At 35.5% G+C, this 20,024-nt stretch overlaps 2 protein-coding genes across 2 annotated transcripts in view; both read left to right on the forward strand.

Annotated features, from left to right (window-relative positions):
* The window catches only part of LOC147760509 (coadhesin-like), a 30,604-nt gene extending 11,693 nt beyond the window's left edge, over positions 1–18,911 (forward strand). The window contains exons 7-11 of the mRNA XM_086994277.1: positions 15,941–16,111; positions 16,415–16,642; positions 17,293–17,400; positions 17,859–18,016; positions 18,260–18,911. Of these exons, the coding sequence (XP_086850403.1) occupies positions 15,941–16,111; positions 16,415–16,642; positions 17,293–17,400; positions 17,859–18,007 (656 nt within the window). The 3' untranslated portion in view covers positions 18,008–18,016; positions 18,260–18,911. The remainder of the gene's footprint in view (positions 1–15,940; positions 16,112–16,414; positions 16,643–17,292; positions 17,401–17,858; positions 18,017–18,259) is intronic.
* On the forward strand, positions 10,891–15,884 carry LOC147760510 (uncharacterized). Its single transcript, XM_086994046.1, has 10 exons — positions 10,891–11,038; positions 11,451–11,580; positions 12,080–12,217; positions 12,737–12,872; positions 13,562–13,717; positions 14,134–14,261; positions 14,713–14,868; positions 15,123–15,231; positions 15,444–15,620; positions 15,831–15,884. Exons 1-10 carry the CDS (start codon positions 10,918–10,920, stop codon positions 15,882–15,884), a joined length of 1,305 nt encoding a protein of 434 aa, XP_086850172.1. The 5' UTR covers positions 10,891–10,917.
* Positions 18,912–20,024: the final 1,113 nt, after the last annotated feature.

A 20,024-nucleotide genomic window follows, 5' to 3' on the forward strand; every position in this document is an offset into this window, starting at 1 on the left:
TCAGCAGTAGCCATCTAGACTCGGCTTAGCTGTCACTAGTTTGCCCCAGATACATGGATGTTCACATTTGTATAGGCGAAGACTCTTTTTCAACCAGCCCGCAGAATATGCGCATACCTCATGTGTACATGAAAACATATGTTACATTTTTGCATTTTTCTTGAAATTGATCGCGCACGTCTTGTTAAGTTGCTATATTATTCCAGCCTTCATATCACGAAGAAAACACCTTTGCAGTTAGAATATAAAATCAAATGAGGGATCCCATTAGTTTAAACATTATCTAAATACTAAGGAGTTATATTCCCTTGTCTATTTTATGTTTTAATTTAAGCGTTAGAAATGTGTAACAAAAAATCTGATATACCTGGGACTTGGTGTCTTTTCTAGGACAAGGCATTACATGTACGGATCTAGTCATAAACATAAACATTTAGCAAAATTAGGATTTATAAATCAGCGTTTGGAAGCCTTTCTTAAAATTATGAGCCACTCTCTTAATGGAGGTGGTAAAAATCTCTTGTAAGTTTAAGATGTCGAAAACAGATGTTTAGTCGTGCTTTTCTGTTATGTCTTGGAAAATTTACTTTTTAGCATGACACCGGAAGAGTATACACACGCCTCCCCCCAACAATACAACACGCGTTTCAGAGTGCTGATTTAAGTGTATTCACTGTTCTCGACTGAAAATAGTAAAAGCTCATTTCCAGAGCTTTTAATTATAACCTATAGCCTTGATCAATCTGATATGATGTGTGTAAATTTGTTGACATTTGGTGATGTCTTTTCAATATAATGGGCATTTTTACCTCTGATGTATATTATCTTTACCATTTGTCATGATTTATATGGTATCTGGAATTAAAAAGAACTGATTATAAACTGTGAGGTGATCATTTGTAAATAAACGTAGGACTGCAAGGTACTGGAGGTGGTCAACTTAATGGTGTACTGGTATGATACAGATGGCGTATTTTATTTAATTAAAAAAAAGTTACATATAATGTGCTGTTAGTCCAATTAGTCAACATCTCCCGTAGAAATGTGTTTCTGATATTATGGGTAAAAGGTAATTCATCAAAAAGATATACTTCTACTCAACATATGCGCAGTACTTATGAATAAAGATGGCTTTGAAAGACTGGCTTTTGCCAGTTTGTAGTATTAAATTGTGTGCAGTGGTTATGCCTGTTATGGATTTATGAAATTTGCCTTTGGGGCCCCACATCTGTATAACTATCATTTTATGTGGGTTGCTGGAACGCGAAGTATTTGCACGATGTTGCCACGCGATCAGGATTCTACTTTGGTCTATATACCCAGTTTACTTCAGCCAGCTCGCCCATTTTCACGTTGCCGTGAGAGAACACTGTTTAAGAAGAGCAGAAAATCTAAGAAGGCACAGTTATCCAAGATATCCAAGTAGAGGCAAAGGTTTGGAGAAAAGAATTATTTTTGGTAAGTGTGCAAGATTTTATAAAATTGGTACATGTACATCAAGGTTTCATTGTTCTTTCTAAATTTGGTTGGACGAAATATTTAAAGGGTAACTGTAAAATCGATTTTTAGGTACAAAATGTAGTCTTGGAATGGAGGAGAATTAGCTAAGCTACATGTAATTAGTTAAAGGCTTGAAAAAAGGCAATCAATTATTATCAGTTAGTACGATATATTGTTATTATGATAATAAGTTTTTCGTTTAATGGTTTAGCACAGTGAAGTAGTTCTCTCTACTACAAATATTTTCTACTTGTTACAAAATGGGATGAAAGTTTTTTCTTCCAAATCTGTAACAGCTGTGGAGGGCTGAAAAGACACTGGTAGAGGGGCCATATAGCATAGGCTTTATCCAAAAATGTCAATTTTTTTTCATTTTAGGTAAATTAGTATTGGTTTATAACTATAATGGTGAATAAGTAAAATTATTCCAGATAAAATGAGTAAATTGTTTAAGGAGCTTGACCGATTTAAGAAAATCAGATTTTGCACAAATTATTTCATGATAGAAATTGCACTTAAAACTTGCTTGGTAATTTTAGGTGAATGTTTGACACCATAGACAAACTTTTTTCCCGCTTTTTTATGCTTAAAGCAAAAACACCCAATCTCTAGATCTTATATTTCCAACTGTCCTATAAAAATAAAAAAAAAGCGACTTCATTGGAGAAAATTTCTGGTAGATAACCAATGTATCGATTCAACTGGACCTACCAATATCTTGGCTCTAAAGATTTTTTGAGTTATATATGCTGAACGAAAACATTAGCTGTAATGAAATAAACACATAAACAGAGACTCCATACAGGTTTACATACTTGTAGGCTTCACATAAAACAGGTTATTATAGCTACCTGGCTATCAATTTAGAGGCAAGATTATTATTCAGCACTTATTTTTGATGATTCATTCATATTGATAATGGGGTGGCAGAGTATTATGATTTTTGATCTCTTGCCAGTTTGTACACCCTCTGAATATTATTGGTCCTCTAGAATGCTGTCCCTAATTTCCAATAAATAAATAAATAAATAAATAAACTCAGATAATGTTAATGTCAAGTCTACAATGATCAATTTCATAATGGTATTTCAGTTTTGTCAAACTTCTTTTTCAGTTGCCCTCTTCTTCAGAGCATTACCCACCAAGGTACATGAATATTGTTTTCTGTGATCATGCTCTATTCAATCTCTAAACCAACATCATTTTGGGATTAGATATATTGAGAAACAATATGTGTGATTATTAACTTAGACTAACATTGTTCTTTGTAGAGGTTAATTTAATAATGTTAGTGTTAAGTCTACCCTGAGCGGTCCGATCAGTCTGGTAACCGTAATGTTATTTCAGTTTTTGTCAAACAAGGCTCAAAGTTCACTGGACATAAGAAAGAAATAGTTTTGCCCTCCTTTCCAGATTACTACCCGACGAGGTACATGCACATTGTTTTCTGATATCATACTGAGTTCTCCATGGATCTATCAGACTGAAATTCGTTAAAATTTGCACAACTATTTTCCAACATTAGTCAAGTTTACTCAAATTGTAAAGTTAGTTTCCTCCCCCTAATCGTAGGGCAATATGTGATCTAAACAGTTAATATTTTCAGTGAAACTAACAAAACATCGACAGGATACGTAACAGTTCATGGTTAGATGATTTATAATCTAAAATCCATATAAAATGTTCAGTAGATTTTAGAGGAGTAAAATGAAGTCAATAAAAAATAGACAGCCACACTTTTAAGAGAGTAAAATAAATAGTTTAATGTAAAGTTTAAATGCCAGTAAATAAATACACGTATAATGTGTTTTCATACTGTTGTGTCGAAACTAGTCATATATGCCACGCAATACTATGTTATCCTAAAGTGTACATACAGGGGTGTATGTATCTTACTTTCAACAAAATGACTCAATTAGTAGATTAATTAAATCTCATTTCATTTGGTATTTGTGTTTTAAATAAGTATGGGATTCAATCAGTGTTTTATTTATATTGATTTCTACTGTTTTAATGTTTGTTTGTTGTTCAGTAGCTGTATTTCATCTTTAAACCAACAGCATTTTGGGATTAGATATATTGATAAACAATGTATGTGATTATTAACGTAGATTAACATTGTTCTTTGTAGAGGTTAATTTAATTATACACATTTAAAAATAAAAACATTTTATGCGTTAATGCAGTGTAAAAGAATTGATTGCAGAAAATATATTGCTACCACATGCATTCATTGTGCATAATGCATTGTTTGAGTTTCAAATAATTTATAGCAGATCCATTGGAAGGGGGATACAACCGGCCTCTACCCTTCCCTAAGCTTTTGTAATACACCCCTTATATATATATTTACATGTAACTCTTTTGACAACATTTTTTAAATTATTCAACATTAAATTTACGCCAAGATGATTTATTTTAGATTTTTGAGAAGCAGTTTGTAAAGTTTATCTCTTAACTGTAAGGCGGATCGAATTTTAAAATAATGGGTCCTGTATGTTATGAAATCTAAGAGCTGGAATACATTTTTTTTTCTTGGCTAGTTTTTGCTGTTAGGCCAAGAGCTGGAAGGAGTTGCATTCCGAATACGAGTAATGTATCACCACCATCTATTAAATAAGCAACTCTATTTTCAGTGTGTGAACCTTTAAAGACGTTCAGTATAGACACCGATAGACCTGTAGCTAAACATTATTATTATTATATAATATGTTTCATAAAATGTTTGGGGATCTAATACAATAAATTGCTTAATTTACAAACTTATACCCTAATTTATTACATTTTTGTAATAAACTCTCCACATAAAAGATTTCACCTAGAAATATCAAGATTCCATCACAATCTCAACAATAATGAATTCCAATTATAGATAGGTTCGTATAGGCGTATACTCCTTTTCCAACAAACCCGCAGGATATGCGCATACTTCATGTGTACAGAGAAAACATATGTTACATTTTTGCATTTTTCTTGACATCGATCGCGTGCGTCTTGTTTAGTTGCTATTTCATCCCAGCCTTCGTGTTATGAACAAAAAACCGTTATAATATCAAATAAAATGAGGGAGCCCATTGATTTAATTATTTTCTAAAAACCAAGGAGTTATATCCCCTTGTATTTTATGTTATCATTGAAGCGTTACAACCGTGTTACGAAATCTGATATACCTGGGACTTCTTACACCTTTCGCTTCATTATTAAAGTATGGCATGTACGTTTCAAGTCCAATTCTATTGGCAAAATTATGATTTATAAACCGGGGTTGGAGGTCTTTCTTAAAATTTTGAGCCACCTTCTTAATGGAGGTGGTAAAAATCTCTTGTAAGTTTAAGATCTTGAAAACAAATGTTTAGTTGTCCTTTTCTGATATATCCAGGGAAATTTACTTTTTAGCACAACACCGGAATCCGTGTACTTCGAAAGCAGAAGAGTATACAGAACTCCCCCGACAATACGCCCTGCGTTTTAGAGTGCTGAATTAAGTGTATTCACTGTTCTCGACTGAAAATGGTAGAATCTCATTCCCAGAGCTTTCAGTTATAACCTATAGTCTTGATCGATCTATGATGTGTGTTAATTTGGTGACATTTGGTGGTGTCTTTTCAATTTAATGGATATTTCTTTATTTCTTAGGAAATTACCCTACAAGAATGTATTTGAGGCGATACATGTTACAAATATGAATAAAAGGCATAAAATATGGATATATTACTGCTGATTTATATGTTCTTTATCATTTGTCATGTAAGATATGGTATCTGGAATAAAAAAGCACTGGTATAAACTGTGGGGTGAACATTTGTAAATAAAAGCACTAGGTACCGGAGGCGGGGCAACTTTTTTTATTAATGGTGTTTGATACAGATAGCGTACTTTATTTAATTAAAACAGTTACACATGTGCTGTTAGCCATTTTGTCCCCATCTCCCGAACAATTGTGTTTCTGACATTATGGATAAAACTAATTTACCGAAAAGATATACTCCTACACAACCTATGCGCAGTACTTATGAATAAAGATGACTTTGAAAGACTGGCTTTCACCAGTTTATACTATCAAATTGTGTGCAATGGTTATGCCTGTTATAGATTTATGAAATTTGCCTTTGGGGCCCCACATCTGTATAACTATCATTTTATGTGGGTTGCTGGAACGCGAAATAATTAGCACGATGTTGCCACGCGATCAGGATTCTACATTGGTCTATATTGGTTGTGCATAGAATGTTAAGAACATTATAATGATAATAAAATGTTATTTGCTTGAATGAAACTGAGTTAAAAGACTTCTACTTGACCTTTAAAATTACTGTACTTATAATAAAAGACAACATTATACTAATGATAATTTTAAAGTGCATATGGAATAAAAGAGCACCGGAATCTATCGGTCTTAAATTTTGGTACTTTGTATCTATTGTTTGATCTTAAAAGACGATTGGATTGCTCAATTAAAATGTGATTCAGTTTGTCAGAGGGTTTATTTATTTTGTAAAAGAAAGTTTTGCACAGATCTTCCCTTCGTTTATCTAAAGTATATATTTGCCAGGTTCAGGGCTTCATCATAGTGTAGGTCAGGGAAAATAATCTTCAAAGCACGACTTTGGACAGTCCCAAAGAGTTTGCATTGCTCTGTTGTTAGTCCTGGATGCCACAGAGGGCAGGCCTATTCTAGAAATGAGCGCACAATACTTTGGTAAACTTGAATTAAGTCAGCAGGGCTGAGCTTAGCTCGCTTCAGTTGACGGAGGAAACAGAGTCTTGCAAATGCCTTTTTATATATATATGATCCACATGAGTACCCCATTTTAGGTCATTGCTAATATGGATGCCCAGAAGTATGAACTGTGTATACTTCAGACAGTTAGCTCACACATTTTCACATTAACGTGAGAGAACAATGTTTAAGAATAGCTGGATATATTACTTAATTCACAAACTTATACCCTAATTTCTTACATTTTTGTAATAAACACATAAAATATTTCACTTCGAAATATCAAGATTCAATCCCAATCTCAACAAACAATAATGAAGTCCAATGATTTTTCAGCAGAAGCCATCAAGATTCGGCATAGCTGCCATTAGTTTTTCCCAGATACGTTAACATTCGTATAGGCGTAGAATCTTTTTCCGACAAGCCCGCAGGGTATGCGCATACCTCATGTGTACAGAGAAAACATATGTTACATTTTTGCATTTTTCTTGACATCGATCGAGTACGCCTTGTTAAGTTGCTATATTATTCCAGCCTTCATATCACGAAGAAAACACCTTTACAGTTAGAATACCAAATCAAATGAGGGAGTCCATTAGTTTAATCATTATCTAAGTACCAAGGAGTTATATCTCCTTGTTTATATTTTATGTTATAAATTATAAAAACACTAGGTACTTGATGTGGGGCAACGTTTTTGACTAATGGTGTATAATGCAGATCACTTATTTTATTTAATTTAAAAAAGGTACATATAATGTGGTGTTAACCCATTAAGTCAACATATCCGAACAAATGTTTCTCAAATTATAGGTAATAAAAGTAATTATAGGATATTATAAGTAATTCATCAAAAGATATACTCCTACACAACTTATGTGCAATACTTATCTATAAAGACGGCTTGAAAAGACTGACTTTTGCCAGATTGTAAAAATAACTTCCTGAAACATTTTTCTACACAAATTTCTTGGCACATATCTTTAAATGTAGGTGTTAATATATTAATTATTGCCACGTTGCTTTTAAATTATCTTGTGTTACAGATTCCATTTCATCAACGATGTGGTCACTGCAAACCTATACTGGTATCATCGCACTGCTTCTGTGCGTGTTGGACAGACCTGTGACAGGTACTGTATATTCATATCTTATAAACATCTATAGAACATCTACCTTAACCAAATGCTATCTATACATGTATGTCTCCACCATTGCAAATTAACATGCCCCTAACAAAAATGAATTAATTTGTACTCTTCTATAATAAATTAATTTGGGAATCTTTTTTCACATAGTATGAATATCGTTATTGCCAATTATAAATATCATAGCTTCACATATTAAAAATTGATATTTAATACTCATTAAGATCAGTTGCGTTAAATAATATATGTTATATGTATGGGTCGACATTAATTATTACACTTTTTTGTATTTATGGGGTTGCAAAGAGTCCTTGGGTGACGCATCAGTAAACTTGAAGATTCATGTCAATTCACCGTATAGATGTTTAAGATAATATTATTATATTTACTGATGCATCACTGAAGATCTACTTTACATATGACATATGAATATAATCCTAGCTTTCGACCGCACAATCACCGAAGAAGGCCTAGAGGCCGAAATTTGGATTAAATATGTCATCTGTAACGTAGATCTTCAGAGATGCATCAGTAACAATACTTATATTGCATCATTAAACTGCTGCGCATGCATCAAGAGCCCAGCTTCTTTTGCCTCACATGAGTATTAATACGTTTACAAGTCTGCAGTGCACTAGGCAAATCTCCATATAAGCTTAAGTTACGCGTAGTGAATATTTGAAATCACATGAAAGTAGTGTTGTACATTGTTATTTTATTTACGCATGTTCTTTGATTTCTAAAATCTTCATGTTTCAAATTGTTTTTTCCCCTGTCAATACCGCATGTGTGCAGCGCATGTGTGCTCGGTCGTCACCTTGATTGGACAGCGAAACCACATAGGTTGTATTCCCAGAGCTTTTAGATCGATCTATCCCCGCGGGGAGTCTCACTAGATTATTGTCAGATAATCCGGCTTAAATGTCCGTCCCGCCTACTACAAGCTGTAAGGGGGTAATTAACTTTCGTGTCCGCTCGGCTGACAGCTATTTAGCGTGAACCCCCAGGGAGTTAGGTCGATCTAAAGTAGATCGATCTAATCTCTGGAAATGGGGTCTTAAAGACCACATAGAACAAATTATGAATGCCACACAAGCCTACCATAGTGAAAAAAAGATTAAAAACGTACTTAACATTTTTAAACGAATTTCATAAAATTTCCATTTACCAGTATTCCCCACAGAACCTACTGAATAAATACAGAAAAAATAATAAAATAAAATAATAATAATAAATAAAAACTCTAAATATGCCCGATCAAAGAATTTTGATAACATATAAACGTACATAAAACCACCTACAAACCAAGTTAGTTAGCATTTAATTCAACAGCTCATAGTTGCACCGTCCCATTCTTCGGTTGTAGTGTACATTGGACAAGGTTTCGGCATGACATCCGCAAATAAATTTAAATTGTAAAGGCAGTAAGAGGTTTAATTTTTTTGCCTTTAACTGTCTCGTTTTAAATCTTAATTTTCATTTTAATTATCATTTTCATACGAGATGTTTTCTTGTAATATCGCAGTTATTATAATTGTTATTATTATTGTTATTGTTGTCGTTATTATTTAACATTTATATCACTTTTAAGAGCTCGGGTAGAATCTAATTTATGATGTATGTTTGACATGTATATTAGCTAAATAAATTATTATTATTAAAAATTCACTCTTTGAAACCCCCTAAAAACCACTGCCCAATTATGTAATCAATTTTTGTTTCATATTATGCTTCCATTAATGACTTTTACTATTTTAGGAGATTATCTGCACTACATACGTTTACATTGAATCTTGAATTTTATCTCTGTTCTTTGCCAATCAACCAGTCAGTCTGTTTGTCTAGTCTGTGTTAATTTTTTCACCGTCCAGAATGAAATTCCAATTTGTGATGCTTTGTGTCTATTACAAGATTTAATAAATTAGAAATCTAAAAGTAAAAAATCAGGTTCATCAATTGCAATTCTGTGGCAATAGTGTTCAATTAAATTTTCAGTTTTTTTTTTGTTTTGCTACATAAATGTCAACTCGAACAATCAGTCATGTTATTGTAAATACCTGGCAGATTTTCAAGTTTACATTGTCAGCCATCTAATGTTTTCTGTCGGAAGACGGTCAAAAATGGAGGATGGTAACAAAGATAATTTGGAAGACTGTCAGAAAATATCTCTGGATCCGCCCCTGGACGATAATAACATGCAACGTATTTATATCATTTCAGGATCACACTTCAGGTTTGCCACGATCAGCTGTAGACCTGGTCCGAATAATGCACTTGAGGTAAGTTGTGCACTTTCGTTTCCAGGGGTTAGTCATTTTTGAATAAGTTATTTCGGCCTAAATTATACAAAGTTAAGTAAAGTTCAATCTAATACCGCACTCCAGATGCGTCTCAGCGCGGTAAAAAATGGACGCCTGGTCAATGTTGGTCCTGTTACAGGCTGGGTATTAACCCCCTGGCTTCCAAAGCCAGTACCCGTATGATACGCCCAATTTAGCGCCCAATCTATCATTGCCTGAACGGTCCGCTTTGCTGTCTAACTAAGAAATTAAAAACATTCATGTGCTCATTCATATTTTTCAAAAGCATTTATTGTGTAAATATTGCAACTGTATATTTGCTGCCTTTAGTCTCTCTCTCTCTCTCTCTCTCTATATATATATATATATATGGTTATTGATACTTTATCTTATTGGTGAGGCTTATTATATATATATATATATATCTATATATATATATATATATCTATATCTATATATATATATATATATATATATATATATATATATATATATGATTCTTGATACTTTGTTGGTGAGACTCAGTTCATTGCATCCATGTTGTAGTATCACAACTCTTGTATCATGAGCAATTATTTAGATCAGTATATATATGTACACTAAAGTTTTGGGCTGTGAGTTCGGACCTTATTTAATATTTGAAGCCAGTTCTCGTTTGATGCACTATGATGATGATGATAATAATAACAATAAATTTATCTTAAACTTAAATCCATTTTAAAATGTACGATAGACATTACATCAATACAAGTATTCATGTACTTAGGACAAAGACGCCAGTTACGTTTTGTATCTCGATCCACAGATCACTAAGGAGAGTCGTAGAAGGTTATGGGGAAGGCAAATTTTATAGTCGCTTTGCTGCAACCCTAAAATATAGATTTACTTCTTCAACAGGGTCCCTGGTACCAGTGTTATAAATATATTGCTGCCCCATTAATTGCAGTCTGTGTATTTTCATCTAACAAACTTAACCAACTTTATAATCCCATGGACTTTATTGAGTTCAAGATGTAAATGCAAAGACACTTGCGTATAAGAACATAATTAATATTATATCGTCGGTATGTACAGTATATGTATTGTTAGGCTTAGGCCTGTATCTAGGTTTATTTGAAAGTACTGATCCTCCTGGTGTAAAGTAGAATATTGAAAGGCCTTCAGTTTGAATTTCATCAATACAAATCTTATTTATAATCGACTCTGTTAGTTATTGATATTGATATAAACTTTCTCCATCTTTACCCAGATGATATGCGAATGGCGATCTGCCTGGAGATTAACCTATGGCCCATGTGGGTACCCCTGCACGCAAGCTAATGTAGGACAACTTTCCTCCGGATATTTCGGTTATTGGCAGTGTACCGCTGGTAAGAGTTACTTACCGCAGATATACTAACAAATTGGGTTGCACGATTTCAACATTGTAATGTATAGTTTGGTCAAAGCAGAGTTCTCAAATATGACATCACAATGATACCTTAAAAGCGCATTCAGAACAAATTGATCTGCAAAACTAACAGATCCGGGATCAAATAGGCCGACCCTCTTTAAAGCAATGTGGATATATGCCCTGATTGCCTCCCCACCTCAACACGCGCCGTCCCTGCAGGGGACTAGAAAATCTCTGGGCCGAGATTTAATCCGTTTCATTGCGCATGTGGAGGCCGGAGACCATCAGGGGATAAGGGGGCTTGTTTTTAATGCATTCGGCCATATGTCGCCCACGGATAATATGATCTGAATGCAACCTAAGTGGTTTTCCTTTATCCATAAATTAAGGCTGCGGATTTACTACGAACCTTGCTCAACATCGATACTACGTCACAGGAGTGGACCCCGTTGACAACTGGCAACAGGGGAGAAATGACTTCTCTATTACCTTGCCAGGCCCTGGCGTGTTTCAAATCAGGTAAGGTATTTTGCTTGCCTTAATTCAATTCACCCCCATCTCCATCTACCCTAGCTCAAATGTGCCTTTCTACTCCTTTTCTTGCTCTACTAGTACCTATCACGAACACACTCACGTACGTGCACATACACTCACTCACAAGGAGAGAAAGGTAAGCACAGTATTTATGGATTCGAAGAAAAGTCTGAGGGTAACCTGACTACAGACTGATAAGTATTATATAAAAATGTAACATATTTCTTTCTGTCAGCATTGCTATCTGTTTTGTGTCTGTAAATTTGACATCTTTTTGGTCGTGGTCATTGACCTTCCACATATTCCAAGCACTGTTATGTTATGTTATGTTATGTTATGTTATGTTATGTTATGTCACCAATGGCTCTGTACAAATGAACTGGTCCGCTGCAAACTCAAGTTTATTCTCTTACAAATTTACGGCATATTAGCAGCGGTACAAAGTTTCTTTTCGTGACTCGCGGTGTCCATTTTCACACATCAGGTATGCGAGCTGTTGCTGGGTATCGTTGGCCAACGGAGGGGGAAGCTATGATATTTTCACCGAATACAATGCTGGCATTCGAAGCGACACTGGTACACCGAATTCAAGCCCAATAACCACAAGCAACCCCCTTGTTAAGTAAGTAAAATGTTGGCCTTGTACAGATGTAACTGAAGAAAAAAAATATTACTTGTGTCCAAATTGAATACCTGTTTTTCCTCGATTGATGTAATCCGAACATTTTGTCCAAGAGCACGCAACATTCAGAAAAGTTTGAAACTTCAGGTGGGAGGGAAGCGCCGGGGTATGTTTGTGCGTTTGAGTTATACATAAACAACTGTACTTCTTTACTTCTATAAAATATTCAGGCTTTCGACGCGTTAATCTAGTGAAAAAAGTGAATGCAAACGCATGGAACACAACTTGACGAGAATTTTGTTGCTGTCTGTTTGACATATTCAGTTTCAAGAAGCTTTAAAGTGATTACGAGATATTGAATTAAACAGCGAGTTTTAATAAAACTGATGGTCATATTTCTTACCTCTGGAACTTGAATGTTGCATTATACTACTAAAAAAATTCCAATAAAGAGGAAGACAAAAATACGGCGAATTATTATAATAATAATACTAATAATAAGTTTATTATTATCATTAGCATGGATGTTTCATGTGGTTATCGATTCGACATCCCATATGCTGATCCAGATGGAGATATAGTCAGATGCCGATGGGCAGTACCACCCGAGTGTGGTGGCATCTGTACACCATTGCCAGGGGCAACTTTGTATCCAGTACGTAAGCGCTCTCTTAGGCCCCATTCAGAACAGATAATCCACGGACTAACTGATCCATGGACTAAATATGGCCGATCCCACTTAAAAGCAACTCCGCCTAATCCTTTAATGTTCACCCTGCCTCCACACGGATTAATTCTCGGCTTTAAGTTTTAGTTGCCAGGTCCTTGGCGCGTGGTAAGGCGCAGGGACCATCATGGAGTTGGGCAGCATTGCTTTTAAGTGGGCTCAGGCATATTAAGTCAGCAGATCATATGTTGTGAATACGACCTTAGGGCGCATTCAGTCCAGCGGAATAGATAATCAGTGGTTCAAATATGGCGACCCACTTAAAAGCTTGTCGTCTATTCCCCTTATAGACAATGAATAGAGCACGCAACAATCATTCAAGTGGTTCGGCCATATTTGATCCGCTTACTAGTTAGTCCGCTGTTGTGAATGGGCCTTATTCTCATACACAGACACATGTATGCAGCAGAAGCAGACACGCACACACCTTTTTACACATGTATTATTGTCGCACAGTTAAGTTCTTTCACGTCGTAAAATGGCCTGCTCCTTCTTTTGGTCATTTCCAGTAGAAGTACCTTAATAATAATAATAATCTAGGCAAACAGTTAGAAACAAACTACTTATATTCTACCCTTTGGTTAGTGAAACTAAATGTATTTTCATCTTCATTTCAGAACTGCACTCTAATAATCCCGGCTTCTGCCCGGCCTCTGTACGGTTACAGTCTATATGGAGCAGCAATAATGCTAGAAGACTTCCCGACAACCAGTATAACACAGGGGGGCGTGCCGAAAGATGGATCGACGCCGCTGTCAAAGGTCCCATTGCAGGTTAGGTAGATAAGCAATAAATACTCAGCCTGACAGCTATTTAGCGTGAACAACCAGGGAGTTAGAGCGATCTAGCTGGATCGATTTAAATCTCTGGGAATGCTCTCTTAATGCATCTCTTACCTTTTCTTTCTCAGTTTTGATCTTGTCTTGCACCTTAATAAGTGCATCAGCTCTGTGCATCAAGGTTTTGATAATGTTGTTCTTCTTTTTCTGTCAGAAGACGAAATATTGGCTGGAAAATATCAGTTATTTTTTTATAGCTATTAACAAATGAAACTTGGTTAAATTAAAACACATAGCTAATGCAACTGCAGGTTCAACATGAACATAAAAAAGCGCAAGTGGCTCACTAAGTTTCATCTGGACCCGCTATTATATGTGGCACCTTAATATTATCTTTATGGACATTTCAGTATATAGCTCGAATAAAGGATGGTTGCGACTGTAACAACCGGCCAACCTTCACAACTTCATCGGAGACAACAAGTGTAGCTCCTGGGCAGACGTACACGAAAGACATAGTAGCAAGTTCTCCATACGGGTATGTGAACATATGACTCTCTCGGATTGTTCCATAAGACCACAGCAAGTACGTATATATATATGCATGCATGCGAATGTGTGTGTGTGTGTGTGTGTATGTGTGTGTGTGTGTGTGTAGGCCCGTAGCCGGGGGGGGGGGGGGGGGGGGTCGGGGGTTTCGAAAGAACCGCCCCTTTTGCTGGGAAAAGGTCCACTCTGGGTAAAATTTGATCTAGGTACATGAAGTATATCGGAAAAGGTTCACTTTTTCAGAAAAAGAACCCCCCTTTTGAAATTGCTGGCTACGGGCCTGGTGTGTGTGTGTGTGTGTGTGTGTGTGTGTGTGTGTGTGTGTGTGTGTGTGTGATTTTGGTTGACAACAAAACCCTAGAGAAGATCGATATATTACATTCAAAATCCACACCCATGTATGTTATCTTCATAATGTTGACCTCTTTTCACACATGTAGAATAAATGCCATCAACGTCCTTCCACCAACCGGTGCTAATGTGGGTGCAATGGTTACAGTTAATAGCATCACGGCCTCGGTGACCATAACTTGGACCCCAACCAGTGCACAGCTCGGGGATACTTTGCTTTGTTACCAAGCCATTGACGGTAACGGGTAAGTTCAGGCTTATTTACAGGCCGTTCCATAGAAAATAACCGATTTTGAATCAAGATAGAAAGTAAAATATGTCGTATTTTTATAAGCCACCTTGTAGATCAGGAGTAGTGTAAGTCATGACTTGTCGCACTAAAAAAATGTGATTGGTGTTTTAAGTTATGGTATTATGGTTTCCACACATATATAATGATTTCTGTTGTAAGATTGCTCATGGCACTATTTAAATAGGACATATCTTTACATATTTACAGTTGTCCTGGTGGTTACCAATGTGATACACTTCAAGTACTGGTACCAGGTAAGATATTAATCGTGATTTTGATGGTGGTGTGGCAACAACTCAAGGCATACTTGATAGCAGTACGCATTATTTTAAAAGCGTTCACAATTTGTGCAATGGTCCAGCGATACATGTATGACTTTTACAATTAGCTTGCTTCACAAAGTTGATTTTTTCTCTTAGTATTATCCTTATGTATATTTTTATATTTGAATCATTCTTCTTATGTTGCCAATGAAAATGAGCGATGGATATCGTAACTATTTCGTTGTTTACAAATGTATAATTTTAGATCCAGTCGATGGCGGCTGGTGTCCATATGGAGAGTGGGGTGATTGCTCCGTTACATGTGAAACTGGAACAGAGACTCGGTCCCGGGTGTGCGAGTGCCCCGAACCCGCCTTCGGTGGGTCCGAGTGTGAAGGCTCGAGTACTGAGACTAGAACCTGCACTGGGCCTTGTTGCCCAGGTAAGAAAATGTACCCTCCCATTCGCTCTCTCTCACTCTCTCTCTCTCTCAGTAGAAGGTCACTTTCGAAAATTAGCATGTGTCTCACCGATTTTTAAAGTTATTATATTAAATCAATATTTTTGCGCATTTTGCATGCCATTGGGAACATTAAATATCCAAGGAAAGAATTAGAAATGTTAGATAAATAGATAAGTTTTGTTCTGAAAGTCTGGGCAAAGAATTAACATTCATTGGGACCAATTATTTAGTGATGATAATTGAATGAAAAAGTAATTACAAAGAAGTTTTTGTTCACAAATGTATAATTTCATCTCCAGTCGATGGCGGCTGGTGTCCATACGGAGAATGGGGTGATTGCTCCGTTACTTGTGAAAATGGTACACAGACACGATCTAGAGCGTGCGAGTGTCCCGCAACCGAATGCGGTGGCTACGATTGTGAAGGTTCGAGTACCGAGACTAGAACCTGTACTGGACCTTGTTGCCCAGGTAAGGAAATCTACCTCTCTCTGTCTCTCTTTAATAATGCAAAATGCTTTATTGCCTGAACCAAGATCAGAGAGCACCGCAAGAGCTTACGCCCTCTCTTTGGTAAAAGACAATAAGAATTCCTTTAAAATTAGATTTGGTCGTAATTATTATCAATTGTTTTCCTCGTGAGTACAAGTAATTGTCTGTTATAAAACGAGAAAATGACTCAAGACCTCACGATATTTAACAAACAGACTCGCCATCGCCGATGGAAGCATTACCTTCTTCTTTGGCAATGGCATGCTGATGCTTTTGTTCCAGTGGACGGTTATCTGAGTAACTGGTTGCCATGGTCTTCGTGTTCTGCTACCTGTGGATTGCCAGGCACGGTGATTCGCTGGCGCACCAAGGAGTGTATATACCCCGACCCAGATTGTCCTGGGGAGGACTGTGGTGAACTTCCGGTGGAATATGAAAACTGCACCCAACAGCCTTGTTGTCTAATGATGAACGAATCAGAGAGTTCGCCTTCATTTGAACACGACAGTGGTAAATATTCTGAGTCATTCCACATATCTGAGAAGCACACATTTTGAGTACTTATACGCGAGTGTTTCATTATAAAATTACTGTTGATTTTTTCCGTATTTGGGGATTCCATAGTACAAAAAAAAAAAAAAAAAAAAAAAAAAAAAAAAAAAAAAAAAAAAAAAAAAAACAGGAAGATGTTGATAAGATGTAAATGTAACACAAAATGTGTATGACACTGATGTTTTTCAAATGTTCACTTTTTTTGTGGAATGTTCCAAGCCACCTGTTATGTTCAGTGGCGGATCCAGAGATATTTTCTGACAGTTTTCCACATTATCTTTGTTGCGCCATCCCCAATTTTGACCGTCTTCCGACAGAAAAAATTTAGATACCCTTCAATGTAAACTTGAAAATCAGTTCGTCTTCCGGAAGACCCAGAAGAAGGCCTAAATTCGCCCCTGATGTTTTAAAGTGCATTGTGTACTTCAAACAATATACTGATCCAGCACAAGCTTGCACAAGAGATACTAATGTTGTAAATCCAACCCAATGAGAATTTTCATTCTATATCCATAAGAATATACTGTATATAACACAAAAATATAAGGTGCCTTCTCTTATGTACTGATTTGTATTTACAGTGTGATTTTATTTTATTAATTTTTTAGGAAATAGGCTTCACGATATTCGGGTGAATTTTAGGGGTGCTAACACATTTGACAAGTACGTCACCTTTAGGTGTGGGATTGTACTGATCGAAAGTATCGAAAACTACGGTAAGATGAGAATTTGTTATTCGTTTTATCCTTGTCATTTTTTATGTACAGACACAGGTGTGTACATACCGTTAGAGCAATTACTTCGTCTGTCGTCCCCGAAAAATTAAAAATAGCAACTGCAGCAAAAACCAATCTTGTTATAAAACAAAAAGAATCAGATGTACTTATCAGATTAAAACAACAAAACCATAAGCAAAAATTGAAAAACAAAAATAAAATTTATTTGTCAACTGGTCTGCGACAACTGATCGAATGAACAACTATCGTAACTTACCCATAATTCTTACCAATAGCACAGCTAACACAATATATACAGTGTCGCCCCCTAGGAGAAAATAATTCCATTCTTATTTACTTCGCACAACCGAATAGAATTATATTTGTGAAAAGTACGAAAAATCCAGAAAAGTAATCAGCAATATATTTTTTAAATTTTGTGTTGGATAATATTCCAGATGAGACCTATGTTGCTGCAGTGCAGGCTTCTGTGACAGAAGAATGCGTCGACTATTTATCTCCAGTCTGTCACGTGACAATTCCTGCTCCTTACGGCTGCCCTTGCGTCGTTATGATAAACTACACGTGTTGCGATGCCTTATACTAAGTGATAAAGGTAAAATAAGTCAATTGTTAGCGCTAAACACCTGATAATTTGATGAACAATCGTGACTTGTGGATAATCTTTCGTGAATCTTAATGTACGTCATGATTTACATTTTTAAGTAGGGTTTCCTTTGTCTCCAGGTAGCCTTAATAATATATTCTTTTTGGACACTTTTTTCATGATTGTTACATTTTTGATAATTTGACTTTTGTAACACAAAATGCATTTTTAATTTTTTCTTTATTCTTATAGGAAAATTAGGGACGAAGAACACCAAGACTTGGATAATGTTGAATGAAAAACGGACTCTGACAAGAATCAATCCTTTGAATGTGTTTTACGCAGAATATATATTACAGTTTATTCACAGTATATATGTTAGTGGTATGGTTAAAAAAATAAAAAAAATCATTAAACAATGGGAAAAGCTGTCGCGTCTTGCTTGAATATTATTGTAATACAAAATACTTATTTCAGTTTTCCTCTCAACTTTGCTCAAAACTGACACATATCTTGGTTGTGTCATTGTGTACACATTCCAGTTTTTTTATATTGTTATATTGCAGTGGGGTGTATTGTTATTATATCTACGTGTTCTTTTTAGTAAACTACTGCAAATTGGATTGTTAACTTTTAATTACTACGGTGGTGTGATGTTTTAATTCAAATAATAATGTAATTTGGTTATTTTGATTATATGATAAATAGGCCTGATGGCTTTACGTGGGGGTTCATGATATATCACTTTTATTTTGAAGTCCATATTAGGTTTTGCTTGTAGTGTGAATTAATAAGACTTAATCGTTGGCATGTACTCAATTCCCTTATCTTACTCTTTTGAGATGTGGGTGGTCAAATATTGCTGTAATCGGGTATCTTACTTTACGCAAATAAAACTGTCGCAAATGCTATAGATTGGTTGTTAGTTTTCATTTCTTTTTGGTAACTGTCTGTTTGTAAGACTTAAAGGTGGTCGATACAGGATTTTTACATCAAATCTAATTTTCGTAGAGAAAAAATTATTTTCCCTTAACTAGCGACTCATTGTTTGACTTATCCCAGCACTGGGATCCAGTGCTTTGTACCACATCAAATAACTTATAAGTAGTAATAAACGAAGCATGCTTCACTTAGAATGTAATGTGTCTTCGTATTCCAGAAGGACTTATCCGCATCTGTTACTTATCATAGTGTGAGATTTTTGGTTTTAAGAGCAGATATCTGTAAGAATCACAAATGGATGGCCGGGGAACAAAATGAAATTAGTAACTGTCCGAGGGGGGATCCATGTCGAATAACGTGTAATTGTCCCTTAATGCAAAAATGTTTTCACGCTGTTGCATAATGTGAAATTTCCATTACACTTAATAGTGTCGTAACACAATCAAAATGTCATATTATATATTCACAGTAACCTTCATTGTAGTTAAAACATGGATGGAAACATTAAAACACAGGCTTCTTTATATACACACAAAACATTATATACATGTTCAAATCTACTACAGAGCGAATTCTCAAAAATAAGCTCATAGGTCCTTCTGTGTCCTCTTAAAATCCCATTTCAACAGACATACAGAGTTGTATTTTTTAATCATTTTCTTCGAATTTTCCATTTATTCCGAGTTATAAAAAAAATGAAATCGCGTTTTATAAATTTTAATAATCTCATCAGTCATCTGAGTCATCATAAGTTCCTTTCCTGCAATTGATAAAAAAGAGGATTACAAAAACACGGGTTTGATTTAAAATCGTAAATCAATTATTAAATGCATCATTTGGAGCGCAACGTTTTACATAAATTATCAAACTGTTAAAGAGTGACAGGCTTAACAAATTACAATCATATCAATGCCCAGTCAACAACAAGTGTGCAGATCAAATGTGTTTGCCTTTTTGTTTGGCACATCACAACTCGATGCATCATAATTTACATTTTCATATACTGAAGTAGCTAGCTCTCAAGCTGTGTGGCATTTATTCTGGCAGGAACCCAGCAAACACGTCATGTTCGGAT

Source organism: Lingula anatina, chromosome 8, assembly GCF_051362555.1.
Source record: "Lingula anatina isolate TDL-2025a chromosome 8, LinAna3.0, whole genome shotgun sequence".
NCBI classification, from domain to species: domain Eukaryota; kingdom Metazoa; phylum Brachiopoda; class Lingulata; order Lingulida; family Lingulidae; genus Lingula; species Lingula anatina.